Raw genomic sequence first — 15,254 nt, forward strand, 5'->3', positions numbered from 1 at the left:
AGGTCGAACATGAGAAATATTGTGACCAATATCGCTTTGCTAAGGAGCAGCGAAGAATCCTGATATTAAGTTGGAATAAGAATAGGAGAGACTTTATACAGAAGGCTGTGCTGACACTGGCCGAAGCCTGTGCAACTCATGAAATGGAAAGCATGTTGGCTAAGGACAGGAAAAAGCAACAGGAAGTGTGTGCTGATCTGAAAGCCAAGGTGAGACGTTGTGCAGATGATGCTTCAGTATTTGCCTGAGTATTCAGTTCAGAATTCACTTTTCCTGTTTGTTCAATTCCAACCTAAAGTTTCTCTAAAAAGCATATTTTGAATAAAATTGTTAGTTTGAACTATATGAAATTGCAATTCCTTTAAATCAAAACATTGTGAACAATCAACAATTTCATACAGTTCAACCTGAAGTTACTATAGCAGGAGGTGAGTATTGAAGTTTTGATTGTGGATATCCATACCAACCATGAATGCTGTACATCAGCATGAGGTGCGGGATGAAAATGCAGTGTAATTATAGAGTAAATGTCTGATACTTATTCAGACTCATGAACCTCTCATTCATATTAAAGATGATTTTTTTTTTAAAAAAGGATCCAGTTACGAAGAGGAGGGAGGATTTATGAAGAGATACGTTGGGGAGAGCTTGATGGGCTGTGTGAGCTCTCAACAAAGTGAGATGGGAAGCAGTTTGGGTTTTCCTCCTGCCCAGACCCAGTGAGGAACCTCCAGGACGGCTTGGGGAGTTGAGTGGGTAATCCTTGTAGTGGAGTCTTGGGGACTGGTGTCTGAGGCTCGCAGGGCACAAACAGCACAAAATCGGAAAGTACAGAGAAACGGCCTTAATGGCGGAACTGCAAACAAGAGTGGCTGCCATGTTGGTAGTAACTGTGCCCCTCCGATGGATCATGGGTGCAGGAGTCCCAGAGGCCCCAGGTGGATTTGGCCTCTCTAGGAGTGTTGGAAGGGCTGTCAAACATAAGTTGTATCATGTTTTAAACTCCTGAGTAAGGAAAATTATGATTGGGGGTGACACTGAGTCCTCACAACTAATGCGAGATGAATTTTTGTGTGGGTAAAGGCTGCCCCTAAGGTGACCTGCCTACTGTGCAGGGTGCTTGGGAGTTGTGATGTGCCCATCCCCCTTATACTTAAAGAGTAGAATGGCCTGACCCATACAGACTGGAGGAGCTGAGACAGGACGAGGAGTTGACTAATCCTTCACTGATGAAGTCCCTGGGCAGGAGATTGTTTGGACCTCACAGAATTTCTGAGAATACTATTACCCATGAAACTGTTGAACCGGGAGTTAGTGACCTTAGGCAGTTCTCTGAAACTTATTTCTGTAACTGCAGTATACTGCCAACTGCTTGTTTGTACTTGAGAAATAAAGGTACATGCGACACACACACAACTGTATTGAGGTACAGCATACACACAGTAAAGTGCACAGATCTTAATTTATTGATAAGTGACACAGTAGGAGGATGTGGCAACATTTTATTCGCTTGAAAGAAAAAACAAGCTGGTAGATGTTACATTATAGCAATTAATAGCATATAAAAACAAATGTCTTGGACTTGCCTGATGGTCCAGTGGCTAAGAATCTGCCTGCCAATGCAGGGGACACGACTTCAATTCCTGGTCCGGGAAGATTCCACATGCCTCAGAGCAACTAAGCTCATGCATCACAACTACTGACCTTATACAACTTGGGAAGTCTGGAAGCTCTAGGGCCCTGGAGGCACAGCTAATGAGTCTGTGGGCTGCAACTACTCTAGGCGAAAGCCTAGAGCCTATGCTTCACCACAAGAGAAGCCACCACAATGAGCCCCATGCATGGCGACTAGAGAGTAGTCCTTGCTCCCACAACCAGAGAAAAGCCCTCACAGCAACAAAGACCCAGCACAGCCACAAATAAATAAATCAAAAAACAAGCAAATAAATGTCTCTGTTTGAAAACATTAGAGGAAAATTTCCTCCTCTGCAGTATTTTAAACAAAAAGATATTTCTTTTGACATTGCATAAGCTTAGGACCTAAAAGCAATAGAAATTACATGAAGTTTCCAAGGTGGCTCAGATGGTAAAGAATCTGCCTGTGATTTGGAAGACCCAGGTTTGATCCCTGGGTCAGGAAGATCCCCTGGAGAAGAGAATGGCTACCCACTCCAGTATTCTTGCCTGGGAAACCCCATGGACATAGGAACCTGGTGGGCTACAGCTCATGTAATCACAAAGAGTAGGATATGACTAACAAACACGCACACACAAAGCCCAATCTACCATGGGCTACAGAGCTAATGGATGTTTCATCTCCATCTGTGGCTAATGAGAAATACTCAGTGATTATGAAAGAATAAAAGAGAGGAGGGATGGTCAGGGGTCTTGACAAATCCTTATATACTCCTAGTCTGTTTACACTCATTTTGCACACATTATCATTAGACCTTAGGATGTGCTGAAGGGGATATTTTCTGTTTTTGTATTACATTGAGGAAGGCATACATGCAGTAGAGTACATAGAACATAAATGTACTATTGAATAAAGTTTTACAAATGTATGCTGCCCATAGAAATACCACTGAGGTCAAGATATAGAAGGGCTCAGAATGCTCCCTCACATCTCTTCTCAGTATATACTATGCTTAGTCGCTCAGTCATGTCCGACTCCTTGTGACCTTGTGGACTGTAGCCCACCAGACTCCTCTGTCCATGAGAACACTGGAGAGGATTGCCATTGCCATGCCCTACCCCAGGGTATCTTTCGAACCCAGGTCTCCCTCATTGCAGGCAGATTCTTTACATCTGAGCCACAAGGGAAGCCTAAGAATACTGGAGTGGGTAGCCATCCCTTCTCCAGGGATCTTCCTGACCCAGAAATCACACCGGGATCTCCTGAATTGCAGGCAGATTCTTTCCCACCTGAGCTACAGGGAAGACCCCAATATATACTAGCCCCATCCATGACTACTATTCTGAATTCATCTAATCATTCAAGATTAGTTTTGCTTATTGGTGAATTTCATATGAGTCAAATCATACAGTATATACTCTTTGATCCTTCTTTCACGCATCATATCTGTGAGTTCCATCCTTGTTGCATGTCATAATCATCTGGGTAGTATTTTGTGCATATACATATACCACAGTTTATTTGTATTTTCTCCTGTTGGTGGACATTTGAGTTGCTTCCAGCTTTTCATATTATGATAATGGTGCTATGAATATCCTTGATCTTTACTTATGGTGGTCATAGGCCCTTGTAACTCTTGGAGTAACCTCAGAGTGGAATTGCTGAATCATAAGGCTCGTGTTAAATACTTCCAAATAGTTTTCCAAACTGGTTATAAAAATTTACAACCAGTTTCAGTTAATCCACGTTCTCACCAACATTGATATTGCCAAATCTTTAACTTCAGCTAGTCTGATGAATGTGTAGTGGCACTTCATTATGATTTTCATTTGCGTTTAGAATAAAGATATTGAGCAGCTTTTCTTATGCATATTGGCAATTTGAATATCCTCTTTTGTGAAACAGCCACTTAGGTCCTTTGCCCATTTTTCTATTCCATTGTCTGCTCTTTTTCTTACTCATTTGTATGTTCTTTTTATGTTCTATAGGCAAATTCCATTTTTCCTCCCAATCTGTAACTTGTCTCTTCACACTCTTAATGTTGTTTTTTGATGAACAATTTAATTGCAATGAAATTGTTTTCTTTTAATTTTAAATATCTTGGAGATGTAAGTTATATGTGGTTAAAATCATCTTTTTGGGGGGCTTTCCAGGGGTCTCAGACAGTAAAGAATCTGCCCACAATGTGGGAGACCTGGGTTTGATCCCTATGTTGAGGAGGAAATGGCTACCCACTCAAGTATTCTTGCTGGAGAATTCCCATGGACAGAGGAGCCTGGCAGACTACGGTCCATGGGGTTGCAGAGTCGGACACAACTGAGTGACTATCACACAAATTCACCCTTTTTATTGTATAGCTCTATGAGTTTCGACAAATGCTAGACATGTAACCACCCCCGCAGTCAGGATATAGAACTGTTTTATCACTTTCAACAGTCCTTCATGCCTCTTTGAAGTTGACACTTCACCCACCTTCAACCTTTGGCAACTATTGATCTCTGTCCCTATTGTTCTGCCTATTCTAGAATAGCATATAAATATAACCAAATAGTATGACATGTGCTCTTTTGAGTCTGTCTTTTTTTCACTGAGCCTTTGAGATCTAGCCATGATATTGTAAAGGCTAACAGTTTGGTCCTTTTTATTGCTGTAATATTCCATGATATCGGTTTATTACAGTTTGTCCACTCACCAGTTGTCATCAGTTTTTGGCAATTAGTGTCACTTTGCTTATGGTGGAAGTAGGCTTCCAGCTTTCCTTATGGATCTGAGCCCAAGAGAGTGTCTTGCCACTCTCGCACCTTCCCCAGTGCAGACTCTTGCTAGCGTTTGCTAGCCTGCTTGGGGAAGAGGCTTTCTGCTTTCTTGGTTCAGCCTCAGTATCAGGCAGGACCTATGTTCTTGGATATTGGGGCCAGAACCTACTCAGTGACTATGCCCTCCTCCCCAGGGCAGATGTTCACCTCAGGTCTTGCTGGTTCTTGTGAGGGAGAAAGCTTCCAGTCTCTTCCTCAGGAGAGAAGGATTTCTTTGTCCCCCTTTCCCTAGCCTCAAAGGGTTTGCAGCTCTGACTCCCTCCCCACCCACAGTGCCTTTTGTTCATTAGGTCTTTGTTCCTCTCTGGCTGGTTTGTGTGACCACAGGAGTCTTCCTCTGCTGCCTTCTCTGACCTGGATCTTTCTTGGGAACATTCTATGAGATTTGTAAAGAAAAGCTTGTGAAGGGGTGTAAATTCCCCTTGCATCTGTAGCTTCCATATGGCAGAAGCTCAGACTCTGCCACAGCAGCAAATTGTTAAAATGAAACTATGGAATCATCATAAAATTTTACTTGCAATCTTCTTATCCCTTCTGAAATGGCCTTGTCTTTCCCAGGGGCTCTGCCTCAGGTAAATAGCTCTCGAATTGCCTATCTTGTTGGAAGCATCCACCTTTCTTTAAATATCAGGCTAGTTTATTGTCCTATGTCTTCTCTCTGTTAGATTCAATAAAAATTTTGATGTTGTAGGCTATCCAGCTTTTCCTTGTGGTTATAGTCAGAGTGACAGTTTTTTTCTGGTTTCTGGAAGGTCCTAATGCAATACAGTTTATCAATCTTTTATGTGCTGTATTTAAAAAATCATTGGCTAGTGGCATGGGGTCATTTTCAAAAGTCTGAGATATTTCTGCCCAACAAGGCTTCTGCCAGAGGTTTAGGCTCCACCCCAAACAATGAGTTGGAAGAGCAGTAAATGGGAACTTGAAGCTGGAAAAGAAGTAGCTGAAGGGAATTATGTATGGGGAAATTTTCCAGGAACAGCCCGGGCAACAAAACCAATAGGAAGGGAAGAGTCAGCAGCATTAAGCACCTACTGAGTTTACCAGACAGCCTCAGTTACCAACCCATGAAAAACCTGCCTTTGCCCTTTATCTCTCCTCTCCTTTTCCTTCCCACTCCTGGGCTCTGATGATCCAAGCATGTAGGGAATGAAAGGAAATGTTATCTTCTGAATAAAGAGGGAGGAGTTGCTTAATCTCTTAGAACTAGATAATTTAATTTTGAATCAAGACTATATTTTGTGACTTGAAGTGATTGTGGGACCCTCTGTAATCCAAGAGTGAGCTATGGTTTCTGCCTAGGTGTCATCTAGTGACAGGAGAAATATCTGAATAGGGGACAGAAATAGTGCTGTGTTTTGATTATTTCCCACACATCATGCTGCCCAGTGAATCAAGCATACTCTGTGGAGTGCCTTCAACATCTCAGACATTGGAATAGATGATTTATAGGCATTTTCTGATACTACCCTCAATGACAAATCTAAGCTAAGGTGTGCAACTGCCCTACACAGCTTTGCATATGAGTGCTGTGGAGCGCTCAGCCGTGAAATCAAGGGCTGGATTCTGTGATGGCAACATCACATGGGTCTCCTCAGAGACACATGGTCACAATATGGTGAGCAAGTGCCTCTGAACTTTTAGAGATGCAGCCTCCAAAGAGTACATGTGGGCAGAGCGTGGAAGAATTGGAGCATAAAGGAAACTGGTAAAATGGATTCTATTTTTCATAGACACAGTATTAGTGTTGGAGTCTGTGTTCCTGATCAAGAACTGAGGCTCAGCAAATTATAGTTCATAACAAAAATATATCATAAAAGTGGTAACTCTATTAATTCTGTAGTAATTAAAAATATTAAATTATTTTCATCAGTTCAGTCACTTAGTCGTTTCTGACTCTGCAACTCCATGGACTGCAGCATGCCAGGCTTTCCTGTCCATCACCAACTCCTGGAGCTTGGTCAAACTCATGTCCATGAAGTCGGTGATGCCATCCAACCATCTCATCCTCTGTTGTCCCCTTCTTCTCCTGCCTTCAATCTTTCCCAGTATCAGGGTTTTTCCCGATGAGTCAATTCTTTGCATCAGGTGGCCAAAGTATTGGAGCGTCAGCTTCAGCATCAGTTCTTCCAATGGATAGTGAGGACTGATTTCCTTTAGGATTGACTGGTTTGATCTCCTCACAGTCCAAGGGACTCCCAAGGGTCTTTTCCAACACCAAGTTCAAAAGCATCAATTCTTTGGTTCTCTGCCTTCTTTATGGTCCAACTCTTACAACCATATGTGACTACTAGCTTTGACTAGACAGACCTTTGTCAGCAAAGTAGTGTCTCTGCTTTTTAATATGCTGTCAAGGTTTGTCATAGCTTTTCTTCCAAGGAGCAAGAGTCTTTTAATTTCATGGCTGCAGTCACCATCTGCAGTGATTTTGGAGCCCAAGAAAAGAAAGTTTCTCACTGTTTCCATTGTTTCCCCATCTATTTGCCATGAAGTGATGGAACCAGAAGCCATGATCTTAGTTTTTTGAATGCTGAGTTTTAAGCCAGCTTTTTCACTCTCTTCTTTCATCTCATGGTTTTTTTAAAACCTGGAAAGAAACTTGGAGATTTATTCCCAGTCTTCATTTTACAAGTCCAAAAGCTGATGTCCTGAAAGACAAAGTGACCTGACTTAAAGTTCATGCCAGCTCATTTGATTTGAAATTCAATATTATCTCTGCCCTACAGAGCTTTGCATACAAGAATCTTATAAAATAATAGAAGATATTTATTATACTGTGGGCCCCAATGTGCTATAAAATAGACTTACAGAATGTGAAAAATATTACTTCATTGTATCATAAATTTGATCTTTCTAAAACCAACATGCTAGCTATAATAAACATTAGTTAAATATTTAACCATAATTTTGTTCCTAGTCTTAGAATTTAAAAGGGCTTTTGGGGAGTGATTTAGATGATTTGTGTCTTTAAGGAAAGAGCTAAAGGAATTTTGAAATAATGTGTTCTCTCTCTGTTTTAGTTTTCTATCAGCAACAGCTGCTGTAGAAAGTAGGGACTTTCAGGCCTCTCACAAGATGGGTGAAAGGAAAGTGGGAAAACAGAGCTCTCATTCTCTTGTTCCCACAAAACCTTCTGTTTGGTCCCCTAAATTTTCTCAGACTGCTAGCCCCAGACCCTCCCAGCACCCTGGACCACTCTGTTAGCTGTGTATTTGATTCCTTAACATCTTCAATTGTCTATGGGATGACTGGGGGGCCTTGTTTCCAGAGCTGTCTCACAGCTGACTTTCTCTGTCTCCATGCTGGGTGGCCACGTACTGCTAAGAAAAAGTCATTTTATCCAGACTCTGAATGAAATGTCCACATGAGAATGCTCAGTCTTATCCTTGGTTCACCAGTTCTTCCTAGTCCTCTTATCCCTGTTTCAAAGAATAGTGTGTGTGTGCTAAGTCACTTCAGTCATGTCCAACTCTTCTGACCCTGTGGACTGTAAGCTGCCAGGTTCTTCTGTCCATGGGGATTCTCCAGGCAAGAGTGCTATAGTGGGTTGCCATGCCCTCCTCCTGGGGATCTTCCTATCCAGGGACCAAACCTGTGTCTCTTCTGTCTCCTCCATTGGCAGTGGGTTCTTTACCACTAGTGCCAACTTTAGGTAAACCCCAGACAGGTCCTTAAAAGGCTCTTGGGCTTCACTGCTAGATCAGATGGTAAAGAATCTGCCTGCAATGCAGGAAACAGGGATTCAAGATACCCTGGAGAAGGGAATGGCTATCCACTCCAGTATTCTTGCCTGGAGAATTCTGTGAACAGAGGAGTTGGTAGGCTATAGTCTGTGGGGTCACAAAGAGTCGGACATAACTGAGTGACTAACACTTTCACCTAACACCATACACCCTCCCATTCACACTCCCAGAAGACAAACCACTTCCTGCTTTATCAATAAAATGAAGTCATGGAGGAATAAGATTAATCCTCAATTCCTATCTCCTCTGCCCTGTGTCTGTCTCCTGCTAGTCCCCTGCTCTCCCCCCTGATGCACAATGTGAGATCTTCTACACATTCATGTCTGGTCCTTTCCTCTGATGTTTGGGATTCTGACCCATATAACCACTTGGCTCTACTGTTTACCCCCTTTCCTTTATTTTTACTCTATTTCTTTATTTTTACTCTGTGGGGGTATTCCTCTTTGTCATCCTCTAGGTACTGGGCATCCTTATTCTCTACCCTTTCATTTGAAATCAAACTTTTGAAAGAATAATCTAGATTATTTTTTTCTTCAAGACTTGTGATGTCTCCCCTCCATCAAATTCCTATCCTCTCTCCAAGATGACAAGTGCCCTCTGTCTTTCTTAATGGAATTAATACTCTTCCATCCTGATCCTCGTGGACCCCTCTGCTTCTTTCTCACTGTTGACTACTCACTCTGGACATTTTTCACTCTGTCAGCTTCCAAAATATCATTCACTTCATCATGTCTTAAGGTGATTCTCAGCCAGACTGTGTATTTGCCACTCTGCCACTCCTGTAACCCTGGTTTCTTCCAGGATTCTGTCCTTGCTCTTTGTTCTTCTCTTTCTACTTCATTGGCTCTCCATCCCTCTTATTATTTTCCCTACTCTATATGCTAATTACTCTCAAATCGTTTTTTCTCATCTCTGAACAGCTCTCTTTTGAACCTCATTTATCCAACTACATACTAGTTATACCAACTTAGAAGTCTACAGATGCCTTGAACTCAGTGTCCTAAATAGAAATCTTTGTTTTGCCATAATAAATTTGCACTTCTTTCTTGAAACTTATCTTAGCTTCCTCTTTTTCCTCACCCTCATAGCAACTTAACAAATTTGGAAAATTTTCGGTCTTAACTATAAAGCCTTTCCTTTCTATCATGGGGCCTTGGCCACTGTTTCGGAACTGTTACAGCAGCCTTCTAATGGCTATGCTTCACATCCCACAAAATCAGTTCTGTAAGTTTTCCCCTAAACTGCAGGTGGGGTGCTCTATCTAAAAGTGTTCTGGACAACTCCTCAGTAGCACCCCTTTGCTTGCAATATGGCTAAACTTCCTAGCATGGCTTTCTAAGACCTCAGTAACATAGGCCCCGGCTCCCTTCCTAGCCTCCTTTCTGGATACTCCACTTCATATTTAACAGTTTAAACATGCCAAACCCCTGTAATCCTTTCTCCATCTCCAGCTGCTACTGCATCGTACAACATTTTGTTCCCTGACCTTGGGCCCTTGCTCCTGCCACTGTTGGCTTGTCGGGAATGCTGTTCCTGCCTGCCTTTGTCTGGTTAAGTCTCACTCATCTTCAAGATTTAGTTCAAATGTCTGCTACAGGAAGACTTTCTTGGGTCTCTGGCTAGGTTCAGTTCATTCTTGGTTATCCCTGGCCCCTAAGAGATCATCATAACTTCAGTGATTCTGGCACACTGGAAAATCTAGGTCCCCTACCCAGCTGCAGGCAGGAGCCCCATCTTATTTATTCTGGTAAAGCGTATACCCCCTATAACTCCCCTACTCCTCTAACACCACCCTCGCAACACATTTCTCAGTGATCAGAACATGACTGATGCTGAGCGACTCTTGCTGAGTATATAACAAGCCTTAGGCATTTTTCTCTTCTTGATGTGTGTGTGCTAAGTTACTTCATTCATGTCTGACTCTTTGCAACCCTATCAACTATAGACCACCAGGGTCCTCTGTCCATGGGATTTCCCAGGCAAGAATATTGGAGTGGGTTGCCATTTCCTCCTCCAGGGGATCTTCCCGACCCAGGGATCGAACCCATGTTTCTTATGTCTCCTGCATTGGCAGGCAGGTTCTTTACCACTAGCGCCACCATTCCTCTTGATATAGTACTATTTTAACTACCTTCTTTCTACCTTATTTATTTACAAGGGAATCTTCTGTAGAAACAAGTATGTGGATGTTCGAAGTCATTAAGAAGTGAAATACAAGTCTTAATTGTCAACATTGAATATGCTGTGAAGTCACATATGGTTTTACAAAGAAAAGCTGATAATCTATAAAACTGAGGTGTATTTCAGGCATGGACCATGTTATCAGGTACTTAGCCTTCTCCAGTTCATCTTCTTTTTGTGCCCGTCCCCCCATCTCTGCCTATCTAATGAATGACTTAACCAAGAAAACATAGTAGTAAGGGAAATCAGATAATAATGAGATAGATGATACTTTTTTTTTAGAAGATACTTTTTAAAATAAATCATATTTGAAATACCCTTTCCATATTTCCCATGGCATCGGCTCCTCCCATAATCTCCGTTCTCCACAGAGTTTAGCCTCCTTTGCTGTTGGAGAACAGACTTAGGTTCTACAAATTGCATGGTGTATGGTACTATAATATAGTCTTTGAGTTTCAATTCCACTGATAATGAATAACAGATACCATGATAAACAACAATAAAAAATGAACAAGGTATTATTTTTAAAGTGTTTATAGGCATTGGACAGCCAGTGCCTGAATTAAGATCCCTAAAATAAGAAAAACCTTAAAGATGAGCCCTGTATTCACCTTGGGTTTCTTTCTGACATCATGGGTTATTCATGGTTTTTTTGTTCATTTTGTTTTCTTTTTTTGGCTGTACCTTGTAGCTTGTAGGATCTTATTTCCCCCACCAGGGATTGAACCTGGGCCCTTGGCAGTGAAAGTGTGGAGTCCTAACCACTGGACTGCAAGGAAACTCCCCTGACATCATGTTTTAATATAAGGAGGAAAGAGAAATAAACTAAGCAGTAAATTATAATCTCGATAGGTGAAGAAAGCAGATATTGGAGTTTGGGTTGCAAAGGCACCTGAGATTTGGAGGATAGGGTACCAGAGATAAAGGAACAGCAGATAAAAGCCTTCAAAATGCCTACAAAATATATCTCGAGTTCTTTGCCATCTTGTAAGCTCTGAATGCAGAGAATGAGATGCCAAGAGGTCAAAAGAGAACAACTACTAGAAGGCTGAGAACTAGATTTCAGAGGTCACATGGTTTTGGGGAGGTGTAAATATTGGAATCTTAGCTGAGCTCATGTGGAGAAATCTTGGTGAACACTCTAGACATTCAGCTGAAACTCCAGAAAGGTCATGCCTTGAGGATATGAATTACACTTAAGGATTGTGGACAAAACTGAAACAAACCTACCCTAAAAAAGGTAAAAATAGAGCATCAACACAATCCAGGAGATTTTTGTGACAATTTAACTAACCTTCAGACAAAGACTAAACACTCTTTAGAGAAAAATAATATAACTTAGAGCCTCTGCAATAGATCCTTCACAACATTCAGCCCAAAATAAAAATTACCAAACATTCAAAGAAACTGGAAAAAGTGATGGACAGATAATTAAGGAATAAAACAGTCTCAGAAATGATCTATATATTATAGTTAAAAGGTAAGAACTATAGTAATTATGATTAATGTGTTAAAGAAAACATAAGAAAAGATGAAAATGGATATAAATATGGAATACTTCAGTATAGAATTAAAATATATAAAAATGAATCAAATAAGCATTTTAGAAATGCAAAATATAATACCTTAAGTTAAGAACTCATTGAATGAGCCTTAAGAGCAGACTAGACATATCAGAAGACAGAATTAATGAACCTGAAGATAGAGCAATAGATCTTCAAACTGAAATATATAAAGAGAAAAATAAAATAAAAAGCAGAATAGAGAAGAGAGCATAAGAGAAATATGAAAGATAGTAAAAATGTTTAATATACATGTAGTTAAAGCCCTAGAAACAGGAGACAGAGAATGAGTTACAGGCAATATTGAAGAAGTGACATATGAGAGCTTACCAAATTTGTTGAATGATATCAATTTGTATTTTCAAGAAACTCAGCAAACTCCTAAGATGGATAAATACAAAGGAAATTATTCTGAGGCACATAATAATCCAACTACTGAAATGAAAGGTAAAGACTAATACAGTTAAGTGAAGAGACAGATATGGCATGGACATCCATCTTGCTGGTGCAATCCCAAGCAAATAGAGCATGTTCTGGGGTCAGTGGTGATGGCAGCCAGAAGCAGTATGTCCTTTACCAGGCCAGCTTTGTGGTATGTGATCTGGATGTTGTTCCGGACGCTTAGGCTAGAGCTTGCTTCTCAGACCCTTCCAAAGACTGTGAACTTTCTAAAGCCCTGTAATTAATACTTCCCTTCTTTAACTAGGGTGGATTCTGTTGTGCGCAACTAATAACTCTGGCACAGATGATGTCTGGGTCATGCTATGCTATTCTAACTTGCCTGTGTGATGATTGCAGGTTAAGATGAGCAGGAGTCAGAACCAGTGATGGCCCATCACTTACCTGGTCAAGCTGAAATTAATGCTAAAGGCACATGGGACCATATATAGGATCATCTCAAAGGGAGGAGTGATCACAAAAAGCTTACCACTCAGTCACATGACCTAAGGGACTAGATGCAGGGGCAAGGATGCTTTTACCACCTGATAACAATCTTTCAATGTCCATAGTGTTAATTGTGTGTGCTCAGTGACTCAGCCGTGTCCGACTCTTTGCAACCCCATGAACTGTAGCTCACCAAGTTCTTCCGTCCATGGGATTTCCCAGGCAAGAATATTGGAGTAGGCCGCCATTTCTTTCTCCAGAGGATCTTCCCAAGTCAGGGATCGAACCCATGTCTCCTGCAGCTCCTGCCCTGGTAGGCAAATTCTTTATCATTGAGCCATCTGGGAAGCCAACAGTGTTATTAATATTTACTTCTGTTTATCCTTCTGACATCATCTCAGGGATATTTTCTTTGGTAATGAGAGATACTGCAAATTTCTTCTTGGGAAATAATGATCCTCACGTTATATACTTCCTTAATCAAAAAAGAAAAAAAAAAAACAGTATAATTGGAAAACCTGGATGCTTCGTTAACCACAGGAACTGGCAAGGATTCAGTAGTTTCTGCCAATTTTGGACGTTTGTTCATGAATATCTTGGTGTGGTTAACTGTGCCAGGCTCCATTGGCACAGTGTTGAATCCTGTGCAGTGCTGCCTGGGTACTATATAGCCTCTGCAGTTGAAGACATTCAGAGAAGTGTGATTAACCTTGGATATGATATCAGCAGAATCGGGAGAACTTTGGGGAATCATACACATCCATGCTAGAGTGATTTTTGGTCACAGAGGCAGATAGCATTTCCTCGGTACAGCTATATTATGCTGTCTGTGGCTCCTGGCAGATAGCTAACTGAAATTGCACAGGGCCTGGGGACTTGACAAATCTATGTTTTAGTTCCAAGTAATGTATTCAAAGTAGCCCCACTCTTTTTTTTTTTTTTTTAAACTGTTTAATATTTAGCATGCATTTGAAAGTTTTTTAGTTGAAGTGTTGTAGGAAGGGGGACCCCCTTCCAGGGCCCAAAGTTGGGCTCTTGTCTAACACTCGGAAAAGAATTGTCCGAGGAGACACGTGCTGACAAAGCAAGAGATTTTCTTGGGAAGGGCACCCAGGTGGAGAGCAGGAGAGTAAGGGAAGCCAGGAGAACTGCTCTGCTGCGTGGCTCGCAGTCTTGGGTTTTATGGTGATGGGATTAGTTTCCGGGTGGTCTTTGGCCAATCATTCTAATTCAGTCTTTCCTGGTGGCGCACGCATCGCTCAGCCAAGATGGATGCTAGCGAGAGGGATTCTGGGAAGTGGACGGACAGGTAGTGTCTCCTCTCGACCTTTCCCGAACTCCGGCTGGTGGTGGCTTATTAGTTCTGTATTCCTTATCAGGATCTCCTGCCATAAAACAACTCATGCAAATGGTTACTATGGTGCCCGGCCAGGGTGGGCGGTTTCAATCAGTGTGCTTCCCCTAACAGAAGGATAATTGCTTTATAGAATTTTGTGACTGTCTGTCACACATCAATAAGAATCAGCCACAGATATACACATGTCCCCTGCCTCCCGGACCTCCCTCCCGTCTCTCTCCCCATCCTACCCTTCAGCCTGCCGCAGAGCCCAAGTTTGAGTTCCCTGGGTCATATAGCAAATTCCCATTGGTTATCTATTTTTCATATGGTATTGTAAATTTCTGTTACTCCCTCCATACATCTCCCCTTCTCCCTCCTCTCCTCCCACCATGTCCATAGGTCTATTCTCTATGCCTGTTTCTCCATTGCTGCCTGGAAAATAAATTCATCAGTGCCATCTCTTTAGATTCCATATATGTGTGTCAGTATATATTTAAATTTCTCTTTCTGACTTACTTCACTCTGTATAATAGGCTCTATTAATTTCATCCACCTCATTAGAACAGATTCAAATGTATTAGTTCCAAGTAATATATTCAAAGTAGCCCCACTCTTAAAGTGTCTTAGTTTAAAAACAATACATTTGTCAGCATTGGGATCTATTTATAAAGTCTAAAAGAGACTTACTTTTTAATGTTTTTACAATGAGAGCCTTGCATTTCAATGGCAAGTCATAACAACATCTCACAAGATGTTTTGCAAGTGAGGATTCTTGGTGTGACATATATTGTATGGAATGTTTGTATTTTACAGTGACTGTACAGTATAACTTTAGGAAATTGTAATTCAATGATTAGGTAATTTAAGAGAGGAAACCACAACTTGGATTGGAAAGTCAGTGTTTTTTTAAATTCTTATTAAAAACAAGCACATATCTACTAAAAAATCATGGGTCTCAATGAACAGAACAGAGTCTAGAGATAGGCCCAGACATCTATGTTCAATTGATTTTCAACAAAGATACAAAGTCAATTTAGTGGAGAAAGGGTAGTTTTATGAACAAATAATGTGGGAACCATTGAGTACTTAGGT

At 41.2% G+C, this 15,254-nt stretch overlaps 1 protein-coding gene and 1 non-coding gene across 4 annotated transcripts in view; both read left to right on the forward strand.

Moving 5' to 3' along the window:
- Nucleotides 1-15,254, forward strand: part of CCDC148 (coiled-coil domain containing 148) — a 536,518-nt gene that overhangs the window by 127,143 nt on the left and 394,121 nt on the right. For all 3 annotated transcript variants that reach the window (XM_070476172.1, XM_070476173.1, XM_020883117.2), the window contains exon 11: nucleotides 3-209. In XM_070476172.1, coding sequence (XP_070332273.1) covers nucleotides 3-209 — 207 coding nt within the window. The remainder of the gene's footprint in view (nucleotides 1-2; nucleotides 210-15,254) is intronic.
- On the forward strand, nucleotides 993-1,141 carry LOC139038121 (U12 minor spliceosomal RNA). Its single transcript, XR_011491064.1, has one exon. It is a non-coding gene; the product is annotated as a U12 minor spliceosomal RNA (small nuclear RNA).

Source organism: Odocoileus virginianus, chromosome 13 (genome assembly GCF_023699985.2).
Source record: "Odocoileus virginianus isolate 20LAN1187 ecotype Illinois chromosome 13, Ovbor_1.2, whole genome shotgun sequence".
Taxonomy (NCBI): domain Eukaryota; kingdom Metazoa; phylum Chordata; class Mammalia; order Artiodactyla; family Cervidae; genus Odocoileus; species Odocoileus virginianus.